Source organism: Pteropus vampyrus, unplaced genomic scaffold, assembly GCF_000151845.1.
Source record: "Pteropus vampyrus isolate Shadow unplaced genomic scaffold, Pvam_2.0 Scaffold663, whole genome shotgun sequence".
Taxonomy (NCBI): domain Eukaryota; kingdom Metazoa; phylum Chordata; class Mammalia; order Chiroptera; family Pteropodidae; genus Pteropus; species Pteropus vampyrus.
The window spans coordinates 130,515-145,807 of record NW_011889444.1 but is presented as its reverse complement, the minus strand read 5'-3'; the positions used below and the strand labels follow the sequence as shown (position 1 = coordinate 145,807).

The 15,293-nt window shown below is 38.2% G+C and overlaps 1 protein-coding gene across 1 annotated transcript in view; it reads right to left on the bottom strand.

Moving 5' to 3' along the window:
* Positions 1-6,875: 6,875 nt before the first annotated feature.
* PPP1R3F (protein phosphatase 1 regulatory subunit 3F) overlaps positions 6,876-15,293 on the bottom strand; it is a 36,106-nt gene continuing 27,688 nt past the window's right edge. Inside the window, exons 4-6 of the mRNA XM_023525996.1 lie at positions 10,175-10,283; positions 7,901-8,026; positions 6,876-6,920 (exon numbers count right to left, since the gene is read on the bottom strand). Coding sequence (XP_023381764.1) covers positions 6,898-6,920; positions 7,901-8,026; positions 10,175-10,283 — 258 coding nt within the window. The 3' untranslated portion in view covers positions 6,876-6,897. The remainder of the gene's footprint in view (positions 6,921-7,900; positions 8,027-10,174; positions 10,284-15,293) is intronic.

Sequence of the window (15,293 nt, the reverse complement as noted above, 5' to 3'; positions counted from 1 at the left end):
GGGAAGGGAAGGGAAGGGAAGGGAAGGGAAGGGAAGGGAAGGGAGTATTGAGTCAGAGACAGACAGAGGTTGGCCAACAGCCTCTCTGTAGGTCCATTAAGTAGTAGTGATTTGGCCACTAGCAGACCCTAAAATCCATCCTATACCTATAGCTCCATAAACAATCTTTTCTGAGGAGGCCTCTCCCCTGATACCTCTGGCGTCATCATAACTTGAGGCAATGGCTAGGGACACTGGCTGTGGAGAAACCCTGTCTCCTTTACTAATTTCCATCTGCATGACACTGGGCAAATCATATAATTTTTCTGGGTCTCAGACTCTCGCTTGTAAAGTGGGGATGGTTGCACCTATAATTCATGCAAAGCATTGGCACATGAAAAGCCTAGAATGAATGATAACTTATGAACACTGTCGGCATTATTATTCCTAGTGGCTGACTGTTGTATTTTTCTCCTTTGTGGGATGAGGAACTTGCTACTCTCAGAGGTAGGCCTCATCTGTCCACCTCTATGGGCTAATGTGGGGACAGTGACAGTCAACATAAGGGCTTGGGGAGGGAAAGGAGATATGGTATACAGAATAATGACCCCCACAGTTGTCTACATTCTAATCCCCAGAATCTGTGAATGTCACCTGACATGGCAAGAAGGACTTTGTAGATGTGATTAAGTTAAGCATTTTGAGATGAGGAGATTACTTTGGATTATCTGACAGCCCCTGTGTAGGATCAGAAGGCTTCTTATAAGTGAAAGGAGGAGGCAGGAGAGTCAGTGTCCATGTGACCATAGTCTGGGTCATAACACAATCTTAAATTTAAAAGAACAAAAATAACGTACATTATTTTTTCTGGCCATAATGAAACTAAAGTAGAAATCGATGACAGAAAAATATCTGGAAAATTCCCAAATGTTTGAAAATTAAGACACTTGGCTTTTCCGTGCCGCTTTTGCCGTAGGCACCTGCCCTCGACTGCCACATGTTCCCCTAAGCCCACCATTGCATGGGAGTCGAGCCTGAGACAGCGATCCTACTGTTAGTGCTTCGTGTTTCCGGTCCTGCGAAGTGGGGTCAGAGCTGGTGCAGGGAAGCTTCCAAACCGCGTTTATTTTTAGGCTCGGATGTAAAGCTGGGAAGAGTGGGGAAGGGATCCAGTTAAGGGGAATATTAAAATGAAGGAAGGAGCTAACTTGCATATCCACTAAAAAGATCCACAGTATCTCTGATGGCAGTGAATTTGGATGGAAGATACCATGAGCACCCAGAATTTTTGCAGAAAAAATCCTTTTCCCTAAATAAAATGTGGAATCAGAAAGCTGCAAAACCGGAAGAGGCTGTGCAAACTCAGGTTGCATGAATGTCAGCAGAAATCTATGGATTTCTCTTTCAGGGACTTAAGGGAAAGGCAGACATTGGCCAGTTTTCCCTAGCTCTGTTTGCCCCCATGTTTAGCTTAGCTTAATGAAAACACTCCAACCAAAGTCAATACAACCTAAGAATTCCTGGTACCCATGGGCCATCTTTTGTCTTTTTCAAAAGGTTACTGTCAGGTTGGAGGGATGTCATTAGGCAACATACAACTGCAGTGTTCTGTAACTTCTTACATTAGAGAGGAAAAGAACAAGTTTCTAATATTTTGTAGGAAGTTGCCATAATATTAGTATTAGAACCCAACAAGAAGCCCTTAATGAGGTAAGCTTATGTTTTAGGCATTCATTAAGAAAAAGTAGAAAAATAGATTTTTCTTTTGCTTTTATCTTTTTAAAATTTTGATTGAAGTGAAAGAAAAGTAAATTTCTTTTTAAAATTAAAAAAAACATAAATCAGGTAGCTGATAAAAACGGACAAAAGGAGTGAAGTGATTTTTTAAAAGCCTTAATAAAGGTGGTCTGGAATTAGATTAAGAAAATGTTCAGATGAGAGAAAAAGGCAGAAAAAATTATCAAAGAAATTATCAAAAGAATTATCAAAAGAATTATCAAAAATTATCAAAGAAATAATGCAAGAATATTCCTTATAAACGAAGACCATGAGAATCCAGCACAAAGGTGTAAAGACAAAAGTGTTACTGTAAAATTTCAGAATACCAAAACATTAAAATAATAAATCCTAAAAAAATAAATAAATAAACATGTACAGGAAGTTTGGACAAGAATACGTATAGATGAAAAATGAGCACATGAAAATATGCTCATACAAAGTAATGCAAAGTAAAACCCCAAGGAGATAGCATGGTACACCTTTTAGAATGGCTAAAATTAAAAGACCGACCATTCCAAGTGTTAATGAGGATGTGAAGCAACTGGAACCCTCATACGCTGCTGGTGGGAATGTAAAATTGTACAGCCATTTTGAAAAATGTTTTGGCAACTTGGCAATAAAGCTATGAACTCCAGATAAATTGAAGAAAAATAAATTATGAGGCAAATAGAGCAAGTAAAAGTTTCTATGGTGAATGTGAATTAAGACAAAAGACAATCTTAAAAGCAAAAAGATAGTTATGAGAAGTACACAGAAGTTTTGAATCCTGACTTAAAAATTAGCTGCACCAGAGACTAGTGATTTGACCTTGAATAAGATATATGTATCTTCTCTTATCCTCAATTACCTCATATAGAAAATGAAAATAATTGAGCAGTGAAATTTTTTTTTAATGAAAAAGGGGACAATGAACAGATAGATTGAAATGTATTTATAGCAAAGTGGTACCTAGAACACACACATCAATCCCTGGGGAGAAGCCATTTCTGACCTGTGCTCTGAGCATCCCCTAGTTCACGCTTGCCATGGCTATCATCACACTTGTCCTGTCATTATCTTCTGGATGGTTCTCTGCTCATTAACTCTGGACTCTCTGAGAACTTGTATCCTGCATGCATCATTCTTATGTCCCCAGAGCCTGGAGCCTGATTCCCAGGTGCTCAGGTTTTCTTGTTTTTTTCTTTTGACTGAGTATTGATGATACATGCTGCTCAATCAAGTACAGCCAATGATGAGGTTCAGAACACACTACCCTAAAATATGGCACCTTGGTATATTAAACATTTCAAGCTGAAATTTGAAAAATAGCAGATGCAGCATGGATTTTCTGACCTTCCTCTGAAACAGGTCATAAGACCTTCATGTGAGAGGTGCCCTTCCTGTACCCAAAGGAGCATCCTTATCTCAGAAGACATTGGGCACTGACAGGAATCTGAACAGGCCTTGCTGTTTCCCCTAGTTTACTATACTTAGCTCATACCCTTTTCTGTCCTGTCACATTTTCTCATAACTGTCCACACTTCATCAAATCTAACATAAAATGCTCAGATATAACTACTACTTTGGGTCATATAAAACAAATCTGTATGTTTTTCTTGTTAATCTGTCTTTTGTTACAGGGGCCCAGCTGAGAATATTTTTTTCCTTCCCACGCCATTTTTAAACAAGCATTTTTTTACTGTAAATAATACATTATAAATGAGATCATAGGAAATCTCTTTGCAAAGTCTTAAGCGGAGGGTATGCAGGAAAAGGTTAACACAGCAGGCCTGGGTTGCTCAAACACTACACATTCCAAAGAAAGCCTATCTCTAGAACCGGCCCTTCGCTGGTTCCCAAAAGATAACCTCTGAGCCCTTGGAATATTTTGCCCGATAGTGTTTTGCATGCTTGAGACTTTGCGCCACGCTATACCAGCAGAACAGGGTAAGTTTATGGTGAAATGTTTGATTCTGCTCTGGGGAGATATGTTCTGACACACAAGCTCTGTAGGCCTATGTGACTGACTCCCAAAAACCATGGACACCAAGACTCAGATGAGCTTCCATGGTTGGTAACACCTCACATGCTGTCACACATCATTCCTAGAACATAAAAGTATGTCTCCAGGCAACTCTACTGGAAACACTTGGGAAAAGAATCTTGTATCTAGTTTCTCCTGGACTTCAATTCACCTCACGTGTCTTTTCTCTTTGCTAATTCTAATCTATATTCTTTTACTATAATAAACCAAACCGTGAGTATAACAGCTTCCAAGTCCTCTGAGTCCTAGATCACCAACCCTGAGAGTGGGGATCCTTGACACAGGGAGCTCGTGCCCTTTACCCCACTTTTTCCAGAACCATCTATCACCAGTGTATTGCCTACTTTTGTAAGAAATCTTGGTCACTCCTTTCTCAGATCAGCCCTCAAGTAGGGGTTACATTGGCTAACACACTCAAGTCTTCCTACTTATATACAAAGGGGCTGATGAACAGACTAGGTTCTGAATACTTTTTGAATACTGCCAACTTGGTTAGTTTTAAGTGTTAGGCATGGATGTCTCTCAGCCTTCTAGCAACAGAATCAAGTATGTGAATCCAGTGATCATTAGATTTGGGAAGTCCAATTGACCTTTCATCATTCTGTTTTCTTTCCTCCTGCTTCATGGCCACTCCACTATTTTTCTAGGTCCCTTTCCTATGCTTTGTATTTCAACTGCTCTTCTGCTTATGTCTGTTTGCCTTACCAGTATGACATTCCCCATGGCAAACACTTATTAGTATTTTACCTCACTTATTCATCATAGCAATCATTTAGCATATTGTAATTATTTTAGAAATTGGGAAAGTCCCTAAGGATGTAGCAACCTTTCCCACCATTAGTGTGTGTGTCAGGGGCAGTACTGAAACCCATGGCTATTTCATGCCACAGCCTTTAAGGAGAGAGTAGGTAGGATCAAAGTCATTTTTGCCTCAGCAAGTCTCCCTGGTTCCTTTCCCTCTTCTACCCAGGTTCTAATCCTCTCAGTCCCTAGTTCTATGGCCTAGGGACTGTTTATATATTTTGCAGCAAATAGAGATACCTACATTTAGTCTCTTTTTAATTGAACAGATTTTCAGTCCTTTTGGGTCAGAGAATAGTTTTAAACCTCTGTATGAGTGACAAATAATTGCTGTATGTATCACCGTATCATACTTTAAGCAAGATGGTTTCTGAGTAGGGTCTTCTCAAAACTGTTTGGGGCGTGAAGATACAAATGAAGAGCTCAGAGATGTAACTTGCTGTCACTGCGTATAGTAACAGGGGTATAAGACTGGAATTGGGCAGTTGGGAGGCTTCTGAGTGAGATCTGGTGACTGTCAGGCCAATGATGGATTCTGTAAAAAGAGATTTGCAGTTGCTCCCTCTCTACCTCTGAATAACTTTGAAAAACAAGCATGTGTGCAGGGGATGTTGTGGCATTTTGCCATGAGGCTTGTGGCATAAGTTCTTTTCTCTGTCTTCCAGTGTCCCAAATAGCTTTAGTATTCTAGTTATATACTTCCATAGCACAATAAGAAAAACATGTTATTTTTAAATGTTTGTATCAATGATTTCAACTGAGACACCATGTGAGGTCTGCATGCCACATGTTGGGAAACCCTTCAAGGAAAGAACAATGCCTTTTAAGTCAAATAAAAGTACACACATATATTTAAATTTTTTATAAAAACATCAGATTACAACTAAAGTCATATTGACACCACCAGTTCTGTACTCAACACTTTCAGGAAATTTTACTCAGAAAAGAACAAGGATTTTGAACTTATAATTTGAATCCTCCAATGTTTCCTACTGGAGTCAGAGATTACCAATTTTGTGTAAACTCTGACTTAACCTCCTTGTGAGGATTTGATAAGGTCATACATGTACAGAACCTAATACAAAGAAGTGGCTATTAGATAGTACACACCCTGTGTGTTATTTCCTGTTATTATTAAAGACTCGATAAATGGAGCTATTGTCATAATCGTACATAGCTCAGGGTTTGGTCAGCCCAATCATGTAGCAGAGACTGAAATTATCCAGGCAAGCTAATAGAGCCAACTTTTCACTAACTGTGTGTATTAATGTCAGCATAAAAGCAGGAACAGGTTGCTTTCAGAGTGACAGCATTATTGTAATTATCTTGCAGGAAAGATGGGTACCTCACAAAGGCTGAAGTCATGGGGACCTGGAGCTTCCCCTTCTCTCACTGCCCCATAAAGTAGGGTCCAATACTAAAAAAAGAAATGCAATCCAGAAGCATCTGAACCTGGGAAAGCCTAGCACTACATTCCTCCAAGCCTTGCAGAGACTTTCACTCCAGAGACTAGAAGAGATTTTACATACCAATTCATTGTATGAATCTAGTGTAACCTTGGTACCAAGGTCCAAGAGAGCCCACGAAATAAAAGTATAGGCTAATATTGCCCAGGAGGTCATACATAAACATCCTAGAAAAATTATTATTCAGAAGGATAATGTGACCAATTTCTCCCCCTAAGTCAAAGTTTGTTTAATCATAGAAACTTACTTATGTAATTCAGCACACTAACAGATTAACAGAGAAAAATCTTATCTCAATAAATGCACTATAGATTCAAGATGCATACTCTTAGCAAACTAGGAATAGAATAACTTTACTCTGATAAAGTGTATCCACAAAAAGTACAATAAATATGGTGAAATGTTGAAAATTTTTCTAACAGGGTAAGACAAGGATGGTCCACTATCACTAGGTGGGTCTGCCCAATGCCATGAAATGAAAAAATGAAAAAAAGGAAATAAAAGATTTAATGTTTAAAATGACAAGAAACAAAATTATTATTCAAAGATGATATGATCATGTATGCTGAAAACTGAAGACCCTAAAGGTAAATGTGTGGAATAAGTATATTAAGCAAGGCTGCTGGATAGAAAAAGCAATATACAAAAATTGTATCTCTACATACCAGTTCAGACAAAATATAAAATTTCAAAAAAACATACAATTCTTAATAGCATCAAATACTTAGGAAAATAATTAACAAAAGACCTGCTAGGTTTCTTTGGACAAAACTGCAAATCTTTATTGAGAGAATTTTAAGTCAAATTTCCAACACAGGAATAGCCTGCATGGTTTCAGCTTATCTTCATTTAAATCTGTGGTTGTCCTTCCCCTGTAAGATAAATAGTTGGGAATATTACTTAATAAAACTTAATTTAGATGACACTAAAAGCATACAAAGGATACTACATTTTAGTTTTATAAAATGGACTAAAACCAGAACTCTAAAGGTGAATCTTTGTCTTACGTCCAGTTAAACCTCTATAGAGATTTCAAAGGTAGACTTTCAGGCACATGAACAATATTTGTTAAATGCACTACTCTGTACAGATAAAGACTGTTCAAGTTCATGTCAGATTAAAACTAATGCATCATTTCAAACTAATGCATCATTATGTAGAAAGCAAAAAATTATACTTTTAGTAAAAATCCAATCAAACAACAAATGAAAAACCTAAGAAAAGAAACTTTTTGGAAATATTTAAATGTTTTGACTTGAAAATATATTCTGAATATAGGACATCTAAAACAGTAATGTCATGTTTGGAACTGCTCAAGTGAAATAAATAGAAAGGCTAACATTGTATTTGTTTTGGCTCTATTGTGGAAAAACGCAAAACTGTTCCTTTAAGCTAGTTTAGCCCTTATGTGGTTGCTTTAGGTCGCATAACCATGTGTCCCTGTCCATACTACTGCTATAATTATGAATAGTGACTCTTCACATTTTTAAAATCATTCCAATTGATATAATAAATTATATGGTCATACTAGTTTTAAGCCATTACTATCAAAGGTAACATGAAATCGTGGAAGGAAGAGGGTTCAGGGAGAGGAAAAAAGCAACTTGAAAAGGCAAACATACAGGTGTATATATGTATGTGTGTGTGTATTTGAAATTGTCTCTAACATACTATTAAGACCACGGTTGCTTGCAATCTCAAGCAGTTGATCTTGATCTTCTAGCATGGACAGTCAATTCACTGGTCCGGTCCATGGCCTGAGGGTTGGGGAACCCTGCTCTATATGTTATTAAAAATATAATATTGTAGAAAACAGACATCCTATAATGTGCATGCTTAATGGATAACATACCTGCTTCTGGCATTCTAATGGGCTCCAGATTTAACAGACTCCTCCCCTTGACATCAGGACCATCTCCACGCTCACGCCCAGTCTTCGGATAAGCCAGTTCCTGTAGAGTAGCTTCCAGGGCAGACCCTTGCAAATGAAAAGGTTATCAATTTAAGAAACAAAATATGAGCTATGAATAAGGAAATAAGATTCATTTTCTGTGTTATTAAAGTCTCAGGCCAGTGTGGTAATAAATGTGATGCATAAGAATCACAAGTACATTAATTTAGGAGTCTGTTTCCAGAAACTTTTTAGAAAGCAGGTTTTTATTACCCTCTTCTTGTCCCAAAACTGACCTCAGAAAACTCAGGTACTTTGTGCTTATCTGTACTGTACTTGTACTTATCTGTGATGTTATCAAGTCTAACTAGATTGTGATTTCAAAGCTGAAATCATATCCCTCATTAGTACTTAGCTTGTCACATGGCATGAATAGATCGAGTGAAAAAAGTCCTAAAAAATAATAAAGCCCAATTGGTGAACATTCTGCAAACCAACTGTTCTGCCCTCTTCAAAAATGTATCATGAATGACAAAAAAAAAATTAAAGTATTGCACATAAAGAAGGCTAAATAGAAGACATGACAACTAAATGCAATGTATGATCCTAGACTAGACTCTGAATCAAAAAAAAAATTCGTATGAAGGAAATTATCAGGACAACTGGGGAAATTTGAATGTATACTACATATATTAAATGACTGCATTTTCTCATTGTAAAATTCCAGATTTTGTTAATTGTACAGTGGTTAACCAAGGGAATAACCTTTCTCTTTGTTCTTATTATATATACACTAAAGTACTTGGTTCATAAGAGTTGAAATTTAACATTTCAACATTAGTAGTAAACATCTATAAGTGTGTGAAGAGGAAAGGATATGATACCAATGTAATAGGAACTATTAACGATCAGTGACTCTAGGTGAAAAGTATGAGTTAACATCTATTCTTGTAATTACCATTTCTGTAAATTTTATGTTTTGGTAATATAAAGAAAAAATTAAAAGGAATATGTAATAAATTACATTGTACTTCAGGAAGACAGCAGTTACTTGAACTATGGTTTAAAACAAAATTTACCATCTTAACCATTTTTAAGTGTACAGTTCAATAAGGAGTTATTTTACAAATTAACAGCAACTAGGAATGGACTTTACATATTTGTTTTTCTGTATTACAAAACTTTTATTTTAAATGACAAGCTAAGGACAAACTATATGTATAATTCTTGTATTTTGCCATCAGTGTACAGCAGTGATCAACTACCATAAATAACATTTCAATTATGATTAAAATGTAGTTTTCTGAAGGATAAGCCAAGTGGATGCGTGGGGCTATGACAACTCTTATAGTTGTGACACCCACTCCCTATTAAGGTAACAAATACTTATTTTGTTAAAAATAAACTGAAGTTATAATTAGGTCCAAAGGCCCTATATGTAACTTAAATCCCATGTAAAACAAAGTACCAAAAATAACAGCAAATCATTAATAAATAACAGCAAAATACTTGTTTTGTAGTGAGATAAAAGAAAGTGGGATGGGAAGATATGGGCATTGTTGTCATATTTTAGAAACCTTTAACAGTGGCCTAAGTTATATAAATGTTTTCCTTCAAAATACTACACGTATCTGAGATTGTTTCATGTTAATCTTAGATTAATCTTTTGATTTTCCTAACCACAGGATTTATCTGCCTTTCAAAAGCCAATTTAAAAAGCTTACTAAACCAACTACTTATATGCCAATATTCTGAATTATCTAGCTTTTATCAAACCTACCATATAAAAATACCAAATACAGAAACAGTGGCCATCATTCATTGACTCATTTCCTGAGTCTATCCCATTCCATTGAATTATCTATTCCTGGGCCAGTACTGAGCTATATTACAGCACAGACATTTAAGTTTTAAGCAAAATCACTTTTTTTACAGCAGCATAGGTGGTAGGAAAACACAAACTTTAGAATGAAATACAAATTTTGTATTCAACCATCAGGTACTCTTTGAGAAACAATCCTTGAGCCTCAATTTCCTCATTTATAAAATGGGGGAAATTTAGTTAGGAACTGCCTGAAACTGCAAACTATACTCTCTTCATTTGGCCAATTTTCAGGCAATGTTTGAGATCCCTTTCTATTGTTTTCTTTTCTCCTGTTACTGATATAGATAATGCATGAGGCACAAGCAAACGCACAGAAACCCAACAAGCATTCTTCTTCCCTTTCCCTTCACCTTGAACCACAGGTGCTTTTTCAACTTCTCTCTCTTGATCAAGAGTAATATCCTGACTCACAGTTGGTGGCTTCTCTTGTTGAGGTTGCTCATCACTGGGCTGCTTGGCCTAGGAGTGTATGTGTGCATAATGAAGTTTTATTATTAATTTACACCAATGTTATAAATACACAGAATACATAGATATACTTGGCTAAATAAAAACTGAAAATATTCCTCTAATATAATTCAATATACTTGTTCTTAAGTTACTCTTTCCTCAGAGGGGCTACTCCAAGGAAAGAATTGTCCACAAGAACTTTGGAAGCTATTTTCATCTAAATTGGGATGGATGTGTGCAATCTGTTGTTAATAAGCACGAGGAGTCATCAGCTGTTATTTCCCAGGAACGTAACAGCATCAATCCAGGCAACTCCAGAATGTAATCCTCCAGGATTAAGTCCTTTATCAGTGTATCCATACTAATTTGACAACATTTTTACAGAAATAAATTTTTAATTTAAAAAAAATCAAATGTTAAAGCACTTACAACCACAGGCCCAACCAGTTGGGAAGATTTTTCATCATCTCGATGTCTTCTAGGTTTGAATGTTGACCTTGGTTGCTCACTCATATTTCACACTGAAAACAACAGTGGTTTGGAAAACTCAGAGCATAACTATATTTGACTATTTCCATGGCCAAATAGTGAAGTATATTTCTTAATATTAAAAATATTTTCAATTTACAAGGTAATTTAATTGTGCATGCTTTCCAATCAAACCAAATCTGACAGCTTGAAAGAGTAGTTGTTCATGTCATGGCCAAACTGACAGAAATTACCTTAAGACACACAGTAAAAGACAAGAACACATTTCAAATGAGGTTTCATTTCACAACTTGATTCACTATCATAGAAATAATTCAAGAAAAACTACTAGAAATTAAAACTTGAATAACTACTTGTGGCACACTCATTTAAGCCCTTTCTCACCCCCAATACCCAATAAAGTATTTTGGGGACACATGGCCACACTAATTTGTATACATATTGTCTATGACTATTTTTCCACTAAACAGACAGGGCTGAGTGACTAATATAGACCCTATGTGACACTCTATTTTAGCACTCTGCTGTGTGCACTATGAATCTTGGGGAACAGTCACAACCCCAAAGCATGCAGGTATCCAGACCCATACTTTACCATCTGCAAAGCCACCTACCTAGGGCCGCAATGAGGGCTCCCAATTCTAAGCTGAGCAGTTCCTGTTGTCTCTAGGACCCAGATACCAAAAATAACACTATCAAGACTCTCCCCATCTTCATCTGACTCCTCCACTACATGTCCAATGTCCTCCCTTATCCCGGCCCCATGTGAATGCTATTCCTTGAGGACCTTCCTCCTCAGAGGCCAAATAAAAGTGCCTCAATCCACATGAAGCTGGCTGGACTCTCCTCTCAACATTCATTCACACATAAACTCCTAAAAGAATTGATCTGAGGACCTACAAGTTGAGTTTCAACCAGTGAGAATGAAACTAGACCATAAGATGTAACCCACGCAGCTCAGCATCACAAATCTTAACAAACCACCCACACTGATGGGAAAACGTGCGGCAGTACGCATGCACAGTGTCCCACTGCACAGCATGAGCTGGTTTCCTTGCCCCTTTACAGCCTTGGACAAAAGACTCTGATGTCTGCCTTCCATCGGCCAATCCAGGTGCCTCCATGACCCAGACACCTCAAATAATGAACACAAGTCTCTCTCATCTTAATCTTATCCCAACCCCATGACAACGACAAAAGCCATGGTGGCCACTGAGTCTTAAAGGAAAAAGATGACAACCTCGAGGACCTTCCTCCTCCAAGACCACAACTCGGTGTCCCGAACCTTGCACACAGCGCACGCCAAAGACCGATGGGATGGCGTATAGCACTAGGCATGCGTGCGGCGTCCCGCGCGCTGTATGGGCTGGTTTCCCCGCCCCTTTACAACCCCGACCACGGGCTCCTGAATCTGTCTTCTGTGGGCCAATCTTGTTATATCCATAACCCAGACACCTCAAATAACAAACACAAGTCTCCCATCTTCGTCTGACTGCCCTCTCTGTGGCCCGCCATCCTCCCCTATCACAGCCTCATCATAACAACACGGATCGTGGTGGCTGCTACGCCTTAAAGACAACCTTGAGGGCCTTCCTCCTTGGAGGCCAGAGATCGGGCCAATCCGATCGCACGAAACTTGCTGACTCTCCCCTCACACTCACTCACAAACTCCATGAAGAACAGTTCTGGGAACCTACCAGTTGAGTCTCAGCCAACGAGAAAGAAACCAGACGGTAAGACACGACCCTCACAGCTCGGCACACCAAACCTTGCACACGGTTCACACCAAAAACCGATGGGATGCCGCACGGCACTAGGTGTGCACATGCGCACTGTATCCTGCGCGCACTGCCTGGGCTTCTTTCCCCGCCCTCCTACGGGCCCCACCGAGGACTCCCGAGTCTTTCTCTGTGGGGCAATCCTGATGCATCCACGACTCAGATACCTCAAATAACGAACATAAGTCTCTCCCCATCTTCATCTGACCCTCTCCAATCTGCGGTACTCCATCCTCCCTTGCCTGACCACCTCAAGGGCCATGGTGGTCACTATGCCTTAAAGACAACGTCGAGGACCTTCCTCCCCGGAGGCCACAGATCGGGCTGACCCAATTGCACAAAACCCTCTGGCTCTCCCATCACACTCACACTTCAATTCTGTGGAGAATGGATCCGAGGACTTACCAGTTGAGTCTCAGCCAACGAAAAAGAAATCAGACGTGCACAGTTCCGCGCGCCGAACCTTGCACACCGCCCACGCCAATGGCCGCTAGGAACGCTCACGGTACTGAGCATGTGCACTGCGTCCTGCGTGCTCTGCGTGGGCTGGTTTCCCCGCCCACATACGGGCCCAACCGAAGACTCCCGAGTCCATACTCCGAGGGCACTTCCTTATATCTTGAGGACTCAGACACCTCAAGTAAAGCCCCAAAGTCTTCCCCACCTTCATCTGACCACATCCCTTCATGGCCCACAGTCCTTTCTTGTCCTCACCCTGCCACAACAACAAGGGGTACAGTGACTGCCTATGAATAGTGGTAAATGCCTACTAAAACAAATGACAACATATTCCACAAGACTTACATAAGACTAAGAGTCTTAATACCTAATATTCAAAATATTCAGCATATAAATCAAAACTACTCAGAATATAAATGACTAGGAATGCTCATTTTGGCAGCACATACACTAAAATAGAATGACGAGGAAAATCTCAACTAACATGGGAAAGACAATCAGTGGACACCAGTGCAGGAAAACTGAGGGGTTGGGAATATCTGACAGTCTTTAAAGCAATCATGAATTCTTTTGAAACAAATAGAATAGAAAAATAGAAAGTCTTGGCTCAACAAAAATATTTTAAAAAGTAAATGCAATAAAGAGCTGGTTCTTTGAAAAGGTTAATAAAATTCACAAAAACCTGGCTAGATTCACTAAAGAAAAAAAAAGAAAGGACACAAATAAACAAAATCAGGGATGAAAGAGGGGAAATTACAAAAGACACTGCAGAAGTACAAAGGACCATACAAAAATACTATGAAAAAGCATATAACAACAAATGTAATAACCTAGAAGAAACGGACCAGTACTTAGAAAAATACAACGATCCTAGACTGAATCAAGAAGAACTGGAGAATCTAAATAGAATGATCAGCAATACGGAAATTGAAACAATCATCAAAAATCTACCAAAAAGTAAAAGTCCAGGATCAGATGGCTTCACCAGCAAATTCTACCAAACATTCAAAGAAGATTTAATACCTATTCTCCTCAAACTCTTCCAAAAAATTGAAGAAGAGGAAATACTTCTCAACTCATTTTATGAGGCCAATATCACAGTGATACCAAAACCTGGTAAAGATAACACAAAAAAAGAAAACTGCAGACCAATATCTCTCATGAACACAGATGCAAAAATCCTAAATAAGATACTAGCGAACCAAATACAGCAACATATTAAAAAGATTACACACCACGATCAAGTGGGCTTCATCCCAGAGGCACAGAGATGGTTCAACATACGCAAATCGATTAATGTGATACACCACATAAACAAATTAAAAAATAAGAATCATATGATCGTATCAATAAATGCAGAAAAAGCCTTTGACAAGATACAGCACCCATTTATCAAAACACTTAACAAAATCGGTATAGAATGAAAATACCTTAATAAAATAAAGGCCATATATGACAAGCCCTCAGCCAATTATACTTAATGATGAAAAACTAAAAACCTTCCCTCTAAGATCAGGAACAAGGCAAGGCTGTCTACTAGCACCACTGTTATTTGGAGGTCCTAGCGAGTGCAATCAGGCAAGAGAAAGATATAAAAGGCATCCAAATAGGAAACGAAGAAGTCTAACTGTCACTATTTGCGGATGACATGATTCTATATTAGAAAACCCTAAAAACTCCATAAGAACACTACTAGAAACAATAAGCAAATATAGTAAAGTTTCTAGATACAAAATCAACATTCAAAAATCCATAGCATTCTTATGCTCTAATAATGAAGTGTCAGAAAAAGAAGTAGAAAAAATAATTCCTTTTGCAATTGCAACAAAAAGAATAAAATACCTAGGAATAAATCTAACAAAACATGTGAAGGACCTATATAATGAAAACTACAAGACACTATTAAAAGAAATCAAAGAAGATACAAAAAACTGGAAAGATATTCCGTGTTCTTGCATTGGAAGAATCAACATAGTTAAAATGACCTTATTACCTAAAACAGTATACAGATTTAATGCAATCCCCATCAAAATCCCACCAGCATTTTTTAAAGAAATGGAACAAAAAATCATCAGATTTGTATGGAAGCACAAGAGACCCCGAACTGCATAGAAGACAACGTAGGAACGAAACTCATGGACCTTGGACTTAAAGAGCATTTTATGAATTTGATCTCAGAGGCAAGAGAAGTAAAAGCTAAAATAAATGAATGGGACTACATCAAACTAAAAAGCTTCTGCTCAGCAAAAGAAACCGTCAACGAGGTAAAGAGACAACCATCCAAATGGGAAAA